The 12208-nt window shown below is 52.0% G+C and overlaps 1 protein-coding gene across 13 annotated transcripts in view; it reads right to left on the bottom strand.

The window, feature by feature from the left end:
• The window catches only part of ATP9B (ATPase phospholipid transporting 9B), a 151369-nt gene that overhangs the window by 21572 nt on the left and 117589 nt on the right, over positions 1-12208 (bottom strand). For all 13 annotated transcript variants that reach the window (XR_014074995.1, XM_081563073.1, XM_081563074.1 and 10 more), the window contains 3 exons: positions 11371-11513; positions 4137-4249; positions 1051-1296 (listed from right to left, as the gene is read on the bottom strand). Coding sequence is in view for 12 of the 13 variants with exons in the window: in XM_081563073.1 (XP_081419199.1) it covers positions 1051-1296; positions 4137-4249; positions 11371-11513 (502 nt within the window). In the remaining variant the exon portion in view is untranslated. The remainder of the gene's footprint in view (positions 1-1050; positions 1297-4136; positions 4250-11370; positions 11514-12208) is intronic.

The raw sequence follows: 12208 nt of genomic DNA on the forward strand, positions 1-12208 counted from the left end.
TATAAACAGAGCATAACCTTTACAAACTGTGAATCACTGAGCCACCGGGCAAGTCTACCTTGTACACCTGTAACTGATTTGCCGTATCAGCTATACTTCAGTTTAAGAAAAAAGGAAATACCTCTGTAATGAGAGCTTCAAAAATTAAAAAAAAAAAAAAAATACACCTGTGGTAGGAGCTCTGTCAACACCCTGAGCTGCTGCTCCACTGCGGGTTCACCATCAGGAAGTCAGGACAGGCTGCGGGGCCCTGCGCTGCACACCCCGGGACTGCGGGCAGCACCGCTAAGAGCACCAGCCTGCATCCTCTCAGAGCCTTGCAGTACAAGGGGAGGGACCAACATGGGCGGTGGTCCTCAGCTGTGGGTACGACCTACTGGATTTCCAGGGCAGAGAAGAGTCAGCCCCACCTGTGGAATAAACAGCATTTCTAGAACTGAGCTTCCCAGGTGGTGCTAGTGGTAAAGAACCCAGCTGCCAATGCAGGAGATAGAAGAGATGCGCATTTGATCCCTGGGTGGGGAAGATGTCCTGGAGGAGGAAATGGCAACCCATTCCAGCATTCTTGCCTGGGGATTCCCATGGACAGAGGAGCCTGGCAGGCTACAGTCCACGGGGGTCGCAAAGAGTTGGACATGACTCAGTGACTGAGTGAGCACACACACACACACATACTGTACCTAAACTCTAGCAAAATACCTGGAGATTTGACTTGCAAGCCTGGTGATTCCCTTGGAGAGAGAACACAGAGGACGCAGCCTGCAGGCCTCATGGTGTCAGCAAGCAACCTGGCCCCGCTCGCTGCCTTCCCGGGGCCCAACCCCAGGGCGCTCTGGGGTGAGAAGGCACCTGCCCACAAGGACTGGGTGAGGGCAGGGTTGGGCCAGGAGGGAGCGGGCCTGTGGCGAAAGCCCATTCTGAAAACCACGGACAAGCCCTCCTTACCCAATGAGAAGACAGAGCAACCACTCCTGGCAGGTCCCGGAGGAGCCAGGGGAGAGGCCATCTGCGCCCACAGACCTGCTCAGGACATGGCCCTTGGCGACTGACCTCATCAGGGCTGGAGGCCTGGTAGGTGCGGTTGTCGTCGCTGAAGTCCTGGTCTGCCTCGGTGACCTCGGTCTCACTGGCCGCGCCGCGGGCTTCGTACACGGGCGTCACGTTGTGACAGAGGGCGATGGCCTTCACGGCCTCGTGGACGCGGCTGCTCACGCTCCTCCTCACCTTGGGGGCTGACGACGGGGCTTTCCTCGGAGGGGTTGAAGCGGCGCTGCTTCCACCAGCCTGACACTGCGTCTGCAAACACGGACGTCGCAGGATTAGAGGCAAGTGGGCGGACGCTGGAGTTAACCACACGCATGCCTGTCACAGACAGCCATGCCGGGCCCGGCGAGTGGCTGGGACTTCCTGCACGTGACCCACAGGGCAACGACTCACCTTGGGATCCTGGGGCCATAGGGTGCTTGGACATTTCCTGGTTGTCCAGTAACCGAAATATTTGCTACAGTACTCAAAATCTGACCATCTCCTTTTAGTAGATTCACTGCAGCCTGGCATGCATGTGCCCAGTCCTTAACAATTCCTGTTTATCCACCACTTCTAAGAGCAAAGTTATGAACAGGATAGAAGACTCACAAGTGCTTTCCTTTTTCCTTAAAAACTGTGTGCATAAAACGGTCTGAAGTCAAGAGCAGGAAAAAGCGTTTAGGATGGTTCCCTTAATACTATAGACTCATTGGCTTTGCATCAGTCTCTGAAGTTAAGTGTCTGGTTTGCAGACAAGGAGCACTGGATATAGTAATCACTTCCTGACGGCCCTGGACACCACCCCCCAGGCCCGTTCATCACCTCCTGGGTGGGGCTGCGGGAGGACCCCTACCCCAAGGCTCGTCAGATGCTTCTCCACAGAACCCAAGGGTAACTCTTGACGCCCCTGGAAAGCCTCTCTGCTTCTGGGCGGCTGTGCAGAGCCGCTGAGCCGTGCCCATCCGCCCATCAATCACAGAGCTGGCTAATGAGGGGGTGGCACCCCTGCTCAGCTGGCGCCCCTTCCAGCCTGCGCCCCCCACCCACACCTGCATCCTGACCACACGCCCACACAGCCGCCAAGCGGCCCTCCTCCTGCTGACCCAGGCTGAGCACCTCACTCCGCTCAAAGTCCACTCAGTATCTGAGGGTGTAGGCGCGATCGGGCTGCACCAGACTCGTGTTGCGTTACAGTGGATTTAGACTATCGTCATCTTATTAACACTAACAAGCAGAAGGCAAGGAAGAAATCCGTTTCACATAAAAAGCTGGATAACCAGCCAACAAACATAGCTTTCACTAAAAAAGTTTTGTAAGATTCTTCTTAGATGGGATACTATTTGCTGTGTTTATATGACATCTTTTCTGCTTTTAATTTTTTCTAGTAAAATAATTTATTTGGAGCTACTGAAATCATATTCATGGATAATACAGGTTTTTTTGTTTTAAAAGATGTTACCTGGTACTACTTAATCTAGACACAGATCACAAGAAAGGAGATAGTAGTCCTCCATTAACAGTTTTTCATCTGTTTATAAATATTCTAGGTTACAAAATACTCTGTATTAAAATGAATGACATCCAAATTAATAAAGTGCTTGACTTTATTTGTTTGTGCACGGATGAGTGCTTCTGGGAGTGTCTGATCATACATATCATAAATACACACACATTTGATAGCATCTCAAAAGTAAAGTAAGGCAATGGCACCCCACTCCAGTACTCTTGCCTGGAAAACCCCATGGGTGGAGGAGCCTGGTAGGCTACAGTCCATGGGGTCGCTAAGAGTCGGACATGACTGAGTGACTTCACTTTCACTTTTCCCTTTCATGCACTGGAGAAGGAAATGGCAACCCACTCCAGTATTCTTGCCTGGAGAATCCCAGGGACGGCGGAGCCTGGTGGGCTGCCATCTATGGGGTCGCACAGAGTCGGACACGACTGAAGCGACTTAGCAGCAGCAGTAGCAGCAAAAGTAAAGTACATGCCAGACTGGTGCAAGTCACAGAAAAAACTGAATATAAGGCTGCCAACACATTTTGTGTTCTAAGGAAGAACTGCAGAGGGCAGAGAGTTCAGTCTGTGAAAAAGCAAGTGGGGACACAGTGGCCTCGGCAAGTGTGAGCAGCAGTGTGGCCGGAGAGCCTGCCGGCGGTGAGACCCGCGGGGCACGGCCACCACGCGCGGAGCAGAAGCCGGGAGGTGGAGAGCCTGCCGGCATTGAGACCCGCAGGCACGGCCACCATGCACGGAGCAGAAGCCGGGAAGGGGAGAGCCCGCCGGCAGTGAGACCCGCAGGCACGGCGACCATGCGCGGAGCATGAGCTGGAAGGCGGCCGGGTGGGCCCTGCTCTGTGGCCTCCGCCTGTGCTGGGGACCCGTGGCCCTGACAGCCCTAATGCCAGGAGCCTGAAGGAAGCACCGTGGCCCCGATGCCCTGTGGAAAGCAACTACTGTATCCACCGGGCCGCGCCCTCACACAGAAGAAACTGATGCTCCTCCTGTGACCTCAGAGGGCCTGTACAGCAGCTCTGAAAACGGTTAAGAAACCTATCCTTGTCCATTAGAGACCGAGACTGCATACTCACAGATGAACTAATGTGGTACTCTGTTCAAAGCGACGCGCTAAAGGACAGTGATTAAGATGAAACAGGTTAGCTGTGCCCTGATGATCGGGGACAGTGAAAAACAGAACAATCAGGTTGCCCACTTCTGTTTATTGAGAGGGTTAAAATATACCTTTAAAAATATGAAGAAGTCTTATTGATTACCAAGAAAAACAGAAGGATTATTAAGAAACATATTTATTGATGCATTCCACTTAATATTCTTAAAAATACTGTTTATTGAGTAATTTTACAAATACTTCACTAAGGAAATTTAATACAAATAAGTGATTTAAGGTTGTTAAGCCTATGCTTATACAATAGAGAAATTGTTAACGTTAGTCCCAAGACTATTTCCTGATTTATAAGTGAGGGACACATAAAGCCACGCCGTGGCATCACTGGAGAAGGTGCCGTGTTGCAGCTCAGCACGTGCCAGGCCCAGTGACCGCAGCAGCACTGGGCACATGGCAGGCAGACGCCTGTAGGGCTGGGCCCGCTCACCTGTGCGTAGGTGCTCACGAGGTGGTTCTGGATCTCATCCATCGTGTCCGTCCCGTAAGACACGGTGCCTAGGTGCAGCCGCTTAAACACCATCTCGTTCTGGGTGAGGGTTCCTAGGACAGAAGCAGCAGGACACCGTCAACCCAGGGAGCTCGCTGGCGGGTCAAGGCTGCGCCTCGGGTCACACCCAGGGCTGGCCGCGCCTGCACCCCAAGCACGCACTCAGCCACACAAAGCATCACTGAGTGTTGGCCACACCATCCTTGTTTACTTTCATTTCACTATGAGGACCAGAGGGCTCCTCCTGCAGCGTCAGGTTCCCTTTTAGTAATTTCCAATGATGGGTTGGGGGCGGGGGGGTCTGGTTCTGCAGAGATAGTCTGGGCTCTGTCTCCTGGTTCAGATCTGCTGTTGGTCCACGGCATACTTGCCCCTTCAGAGAGAGAGACAGGTGGGAAACTGGAGAAGTGACCCACAGCCAAGATCAGCACGTCCATCCCTTTCACGTGAATCTGTCGTGAACCACGAAGTATTTTCCACTGAACAGAAACAACGCACTCAAGCCTGGGCATCACGTGAGTTGCACAGAGAGGAGGAGAGGAGGCAGAGGCGCTTTCCCGGCTGGTCTCCAGCCTGTGGGCCACCCTGCATGCCCTCCTCACCCACCCTGGGACCAACCACCAACCTGGGAAAGCCAATTTCAGGAGGGTCCATGGTTCCAGACTCCAATCAAAAAGATACACAGCAAGCGCAGTGAAGTACCAGCATGACAGAGGGGAGGCAGAGGGGAGGCCATGTATTCAGAACCTCTGTGAGCTCTCACTAAAAGTGGCACAGGAGGTCCCATCTTATGACCCTGATAGGAGACTGCAACCACTGTATGTGGATCACTTACTATGAAACACATACATAAGCACAGGACCTCAATGTGAAAACACAAAAGAGTGTGACCTCAGTGTGAAAACACACACAGAAGAGTGTGAACTTAATGTGAAAAACACACACAAGCACAGGACCTCAATGTGAAAACACACGAGTATGACCTCAGTGTGAACACACACGAGTGTGACCTCAATGTGAAAACACACAAGCACGTGACCTCAGTGTGAAAACACACACACACGAGTGTGACCTCAATGTGAAAACACACACACAAGAGTGTGACCTCAACGTGAAAACACACAAGCACGTGACCTCAGTGTGAAAACACACACACACGAGTGTGACCTCAATGTGAAAACACACACACAAGCACAGGATCTTTGCTTTTCCCGCTCTACAGAAGGAGAGCCCCAGGGGGTGGGGGTCGGGTAAACGCCCTGTGAATCTGCACCTGGACTGCAGGCCGCCCCGACCCTTGGGGATCCCTGCACTTGTGTTGAGGCACAGAGTAGGGCGCCTCGGGCCCTGATGCGGTTCTAAGTGTGACCATGACAGAGAACAATGTGACCACAGCACACGTGGGACCCTTCTCGTGGTTCCCGCCCCTGCCCCTGCCCCTGACGGGAGATTTACTTAGAGACTGTTTTGACAAAGCAGTCTCAAAAGAATACCCTCAAAAGAATGTATGTCATGTACATTATATACACATACATATATGCTGCGTCCAGGCCTTCTTGAGTTGTGGCAGAGGGGGCCACTCTCTAATTACGGGTGCAGCCTTCTCGTGGCGGTGGCCTCTGCTGCTGTGGAGCACGGGCTCTAGGGCACATAGGCTTTGGCAGTCGCGGCTCACAGGCTCGGCTGCCAGCGGCACGTGAATCCTCCTGGACCAGGGATCAAACCAGTGTCCCCTGAACCTGCAGGTGAATTCTTAACCAGTGGGCCAGGGAGGTCCTCCATCCCTGCTTTAAATGGAAGTAACTATGGCACGGAGAAGTCAAAGAAAGGCTTGCGGTCAGGCTGTTAGTAAAACAGCGAGTGAGGTAAGAACACAGACCCTCTGATGGCAAATCCCACGTCTGCCACCGCATGGCGCTGCTGCAACCTGAGGCTTGACTGACAACCAGGTTCATGTGCCAGTACCTGTGGCGCCACTCAGAAACACGCCACCTCCTCCACGAGCGTGCCGTGCTAGGAATAAAAGAAAGAACTCCTAAAGTAAACGCGGCATGACACATGACAGCAAGAGCAACAGGGAGTCCTCGGCCTCCGACGCAGGCCGGGTGCTGACCGGGCCGTCCACTGGCCTCAGAGGAGCGGCTGAGGGACAGGGGCCACCCGAACAGGTCTCCCTGCGAGGTGACAGGGACACGGGGTAAGTGCTGGATTTATATAGTTACTCACGGACTCCCCTGGCTGCCCACTGCTTAGGAACCTGCCTGCCAGTGCGGAAGACAGCTTGGATCGCTGGGCCGGGAAGGCTCCACAGGCCGCGGGGCAGCTAAGCCCATGAGCCCCAACTATGAACTCGCATTCTAGTCTGGGAGCTGCAACTTCTGAAGCGTGTGTGCTCCAGAGCCCGTGCTCGGCAACAAGAAGCCACTGCAACGAGAAGCCCCCGAACAGCAACAAGGACCCACGGCAGCCAAAAATAAAACAAAAGAATAAATAGAATCAAAACAAACCAACCAAAAAACAGCATTACCTCTTATGGCACAGGAATGGAAACAAAACTTCTGAAGTGATAAGACTAATTTACCAAACCATTTAAGTAGACATTTGACATTATTTAATGGGGAGTCACACGTTCTACTTGCAGTACACCAGGCTTTCCCGTGAGCCCTGCACTGCTGGCCCTGGCACGTGTGCGGAACCTCACTTGTCAGCAGCCCACTGTCCCCTCCCTCACACCCACGTCAGCGAACAAGCGCACCAGAGAGGCTGCTCAGGCCGCTTAACTGAGGCCCCACTCGGGCTCACCAGGCAGGAGACACCGCCGTGGTCCTCTGGGGGCAGGTCACCAGCACACACTCCGTGCGCGTGTGCACACCGCTGGGCACACCTGTGCTCCGGTGCCCTTGGAAACCAGGGAGACGGTGCTTCCACGGCAGGACGCCGCCATCCTACAAAGCTCCCTGTGATTCAAGTCTCAGCAAGGCAGTGTGCTGGGCAACGGATGCTATGATTACAATGCATCCGAGAACCTGTTGTTTCAGAGGGTGTTTCAGGAATGGCTTTGTTCCACATAAAGACAAAAATTAACAAAGGAACTAATGTATTGCTCTAACAGGCTGCACCCAGCCAGCTTTAACATCTATGATTCCTCAGCAGCACTGCTCTCACACAATGGCACCGTGGGGGCGGCAGGGGCAGTCCTCTCAGCAGGTTCAGGGCAGATGGCACCGTGGGGGCGGGAGGGACAGTCCTCTCAGTGGTTCGGGGCAGACGGCACCGTGGGGGCGGGAGGGACAGTCCTCTCAGCGGTTCGGGGCAGATGGCACTGTGGGGGTGGGGAGGGGCAGTCCTCTCAGCAGGTTCGCAGCAGACGGCCTGTCCTCTGGTTTCAGCATCGTTTGCGCGTTGATCACACCACGCCTAGTACTTCTGGTCAGTGTCAATACGCTCTGCGTCCTGGCAGCTAACAGATGTCGACCCTTGTCGAGTGAATGACTTTATGTTTCACGCACTGGTGGCCGCAGATGTGTCACTATGGCAACATGATTAATTTCAGATCTCACCGGAAACGTGCACTCCAATCAAACCTAATTATAGCACACGGCTTTCTTGTCCAGGAGGAGGAAACTGTAATGCAATTATTGGAATACTTCATTTTCTGTTCTGCTGCGGCAAATGAGAGACACCCTGATGGACGCTTCTCGTCAGAAAGCTTATTGATGAAGCGCAAACCCAATTTACAGCCGCATGAAGGCCCACCTCACAGCTCCGCCAGCCCCATGAGGCTCCTGACAGCAGCTCGCCCCTGCCCCAGCCTGCGACGGGAGGGGCGCCCACACCCAGCTCATCCTGGGAGCCCTCACGGGGCCTGAAAGGGGCCAGACCCGGGAACTCAAGAACACCGCCGCACAGCTACATCAGGAGCTGAAGGCTTCCAGTTTAGAAGATGAAATGAAAAATATCTTCTCTATTTTATACAATTATTCTGTGTTTTTTTTCCCCTTAAATCTCAGGAACCAAGATCATTTATCCAAAACCTAAAGAAGCGCTGTTTTGCCTTTTAAAAGCAGCAGAGTGAAATGTGGGAGAAATGAGGCTTTGTCTTTATGACTCTGGGCAGAAACCACTTATCCTTACCCTGAATGTAACTCCAACTCAATAAAGAAAAATGGAGGAGCTACAGAATGATAACCCCATTATTGTTGAAAATGCAAAGCAACAGTTAGCCTTTGGAGGACAAATAATGTCACAAAACCTTTACTTAATGACATCACGCCGGCAGAGACAGAGACTCGCGCTGACCAAGTGCTCCCAGGCACGCGCTTTCTGTCTGGACGTTTCTGTGCAAGAACAGGTCAGTGCCACCCAGGGCCATGACGCACGATGGCCACACGAGGACCTCTGGCCCAGACAGCACCTGCTCCCCCGGGAAGAACGACATAAACTTGGGACTGGGGCGGGAGGCGACCGCAGAGGCCCTGAGAGGCGGCAGGAGCAGCGGCTGGGGGGCCGGGCCTGAGGATGTGCCGAGCCCCCAGCCCCTCTTGGCCCGTCCGCCTGGAGGGGCGTGCCCTGCGGGGGTCGCTGCTGCGTGGGCTCCTGCAAGGGCCTCCACAGCACCGCTGTCCCGGCGGGGATGCTCTCTGTTCAGACGCACCGCTGGCTCTTGTGGCCAGAACTTCGCTATGAACACATGGAACGTGCTGGTAAGGATGAGGACATGTTAGAACCCTTGGATGCTCCTAGCAGGAATGCAAAATGGTGCAGTGCTGCCACGCCACCTGGTGCAGACGCTTCCGAGGCACAAACGCTGGGCTGACAGGGCCAGGACCCGTCTGACAAGGCAGCCTGCCACGGGCCGCTCCCACCAACTGCAACCAGACTTGGTGAGTCCTGTCTGCGCAGGCGCGTCAGACGTTTCATGGAGGAGGAATGACACCCTCCTGCATTAGGATGTCCTACTCAGGAGAACAGGGCGTCCGTACATTTAATTAGGTCTCCGTAAGGTCTTCCAAAGTTTAAACACATATATCCACATAGTTCTTACCCCATTTTTTGTTAGAATTTATATTTAACTTCTTTATACTTTTTGTTGCTATTCTAATTGGCATTTTTAGAATTAAGTGTCCCTATTGTTGCTGGTATAGAGAAATGCAGTTCAGTGCTGATACCAAGTTTACATGTGTTAATTAATTAACTAAGCTCTCTCACCACTCTAGAAGCTCCAGGAGGCTCTTTGGGTTTCGAGGCAGACAGTCATGCACTTGCCCTCTCTGGGAACAGCCTGCCTGTGGGCACCGGGATGCTCATCTCCTGGGGCTGGCTCGTGGTTCCTGGCTATGTTCACCGACAGCCGTCCGCTGGGGTGGTGCTCTCTGCCGACAGCAGCCGGGTGCCTCCCTGCCCACACTGCCGGCCGTGGACTGACCGCCTCTCCAGGACTTGGCTGGTTCTGGAGACGTCTCCGACACGTCTGTAACATCCCGTTGGGGTCTGGGCTTGCTGTGTGCTTGCTTCTCTATCCAACAGGTTCCAGCTGTTTTCCAGAAACAGCTCAGTCTCTGGATCAGCTACAGGCAGTCTGCGTGTTTCCCAGTGTTGTTTGAGGCTAGCTCTCTGAAGTTTTCTCCCAGCAGCACAGTTAGGCTGGGAAGGCACTTCCTCCATCTACCTTCTTGACCCCGAGCTCCTCAGGTCACTATTTCTGAGTTTTTTGATTCACTGAGCATCACCTTCCCCATAGATTCCTCAGCGTCCCACAGAGACAAGCCCTAAAACACAATCCAACAACTATTTCTGACTGAGCTGCAGGAAATCTGTAATCCCTTATGAAGGCTGGCTGCCACAGAACACCGAACCATCACCTTTGGGACACAGGGTGTCTCTCCACTGCCGTCAGCCTCCCACCTGTCTCTGCCAGGTCTGCTCACTGCCTTCACACGTGCCTGCATGGTCCTCAAGTGTGCACCCATGTGTTTTACGTGGACCTCAGCGATTCTAAACGGAATCATTCTTTAGTCTATTCCACACATAAGGGAGTGACTCTTATTCCTGTTGCTATTTTAATCTGTAACCTGTCACTTTACTGATTTCTTATTTTCAGCCACTGACTTCCTTGATTGATTGCTATATTTGTAACAATCAAATAATTTGTAACAATCAAAACCTGGAACATGTTAGTCTTTCTTCTTCCTGACTACAGTGAGGATTTTTCTAATATTTTATTAAAAATAAGGTTGAATTGTAATTGAGATGTATTTTCTTTGTTGCTGTTTCGTTGCTACATTGTGTCCGACTCTTTTGCAATCCCATGGACTGTAGCCCATCAGGCTCCTCTGTCCAAGGGCTTTTCCAGGCAAGAATACTGGAGTGGGTTGCCATTTCCTCCTCCAGGGGGATCTTCCAGATCCAGGGATCGAACCCATGTCTCCTGCACTGGCAGGGGGATTCTTTACCACTGCCAATGGTATGGTAAAATATGGGAAACCCATAATTTCTTTACCATTTATAGATTTTATTTCTAGTTGGCTAAGAATTACAAAGGAATTTACACCGTGAATCAGTCAATCAAGAAGGGATTTTAACCCTTAGATATGGCTCTTGTTATAGTTCTGGATTCAATTTGTCATTTAGTATGTTATGGATTGACAAGAATTCTTTGATGAAAAAAATCAAAAAATGAAATAAAGACAAAGTAAATTTGGAGCAGGGAACCCTATGGAGAAGAACCATTTGTAGAGAGGCTCTTTGGAGAATGTGACTGTTAAAACATCACATTCACAGATCTTATTACTCCTCATTTTCTTCTACCAGTTTGTAACTACCATTCTGTAATAAACAAGCCCTTTTAGCTCTTAATAAGCTACCAGAAAGGTGTAACACAGGCAGTTAAATAGAACAAAATCACAAATGTAAGGATGTGGAAGTTCAAAATACAGAAATAAGTCTAAAAGTCTCTAAGAATTTCACATCTGGCTAATTCTGATGATCCTGTTATGTCAGAATAGGGAGATTAGCTGGAGGCCGGTTTCGCGGTCAGTCTGGGGAACTCTAACTGTGCACTCAGCACTCTCACACACGTGCACACACACACCCATAAACACGTGTGGGCACAGACAGGCCAGGGTCCCCCCACCCCCGCCCAGACGCCTCCAGGTGCACATGGGGAGAGTGGCACCTGTTTTGTCGGTCAGCAGGTACACCAGGCGCCCCAGCTCCTCCGGGATGGTGCTGGTCCGGACCACGGTGCCGGGAATGTTCTCGTCTTTCATGATCATCCACCCGTAGGCAGCCTTGCCCATGTCCAGGTTCACACGCAAACTGCCAAAGAAAACCCACTGCAGTAGTTAGTGACTCGATACCTCATGTCCATCATGCTTTCCATAAAAATGTATTTACAGAGACATGTACTCTCTGTAATTTGAGGTGGAAGAGATAGATCATAGTGGATTTCAGACTTTAAGAGAAATGAATTTGTATTTGTTGACACCTAAGTCGGCGGGCCCCTTCTCAGCCAGTTGCTCATCCTTCGCCCCTCAGCCTGGTTTGCGACACAGCTGGGTGGACCTGGGAGAGGTGACGGCAGCGTCGGTCCAGCCTCAAGGGGGCCAGTGACACATGGGAGGAAACTGCCCCGAATCACTGGGCGTCAGTATCTGAGAGGGGTCTTGACGTCCACCCCCGTGATTCACAGGAATGAAGGAGAAGCTCCCCAGCGTGGAGCAGGCCGGGGGGGGGAGGAGGCTCGGGAGGAGGCTGGGCGAAGGCCCTCGGAGCACCAGCCCTGAGCGTCACGCTCATAAAAACAGCGGAGCCACTGCATACGAAGGAAAAACACCTTCAACTAAGACGATAACACCATACAGGGAGGAAGCAGAGCTTATGTTCACTCTCATTCACACTGGACATCTTGAGCAAATGTCAGTCCAATAATTCTCATTTTTAATGCCAAAAGTTTCTAGAAGCTCAAACTTCAAACACAAAGTCGACAGAGTAATTATCACCACTTACTTTAA

Source organism: Giraffa tippelskirchi, chromosome 14 (assembly GCF_054371585.1).
Source record: "Giraffa tippelskirchi isolate mGirTip1 chromosome 14, T2T-mGirTip1v1.2.pri, whole genome shotgun sequence".
NCBI classification, from domain to species: Eukaryota; Metazoa; Chordata; class Mammalia; order Artiodactyla; family Giraffidae; genus Giraffa; species Giraffa tippelskirchi.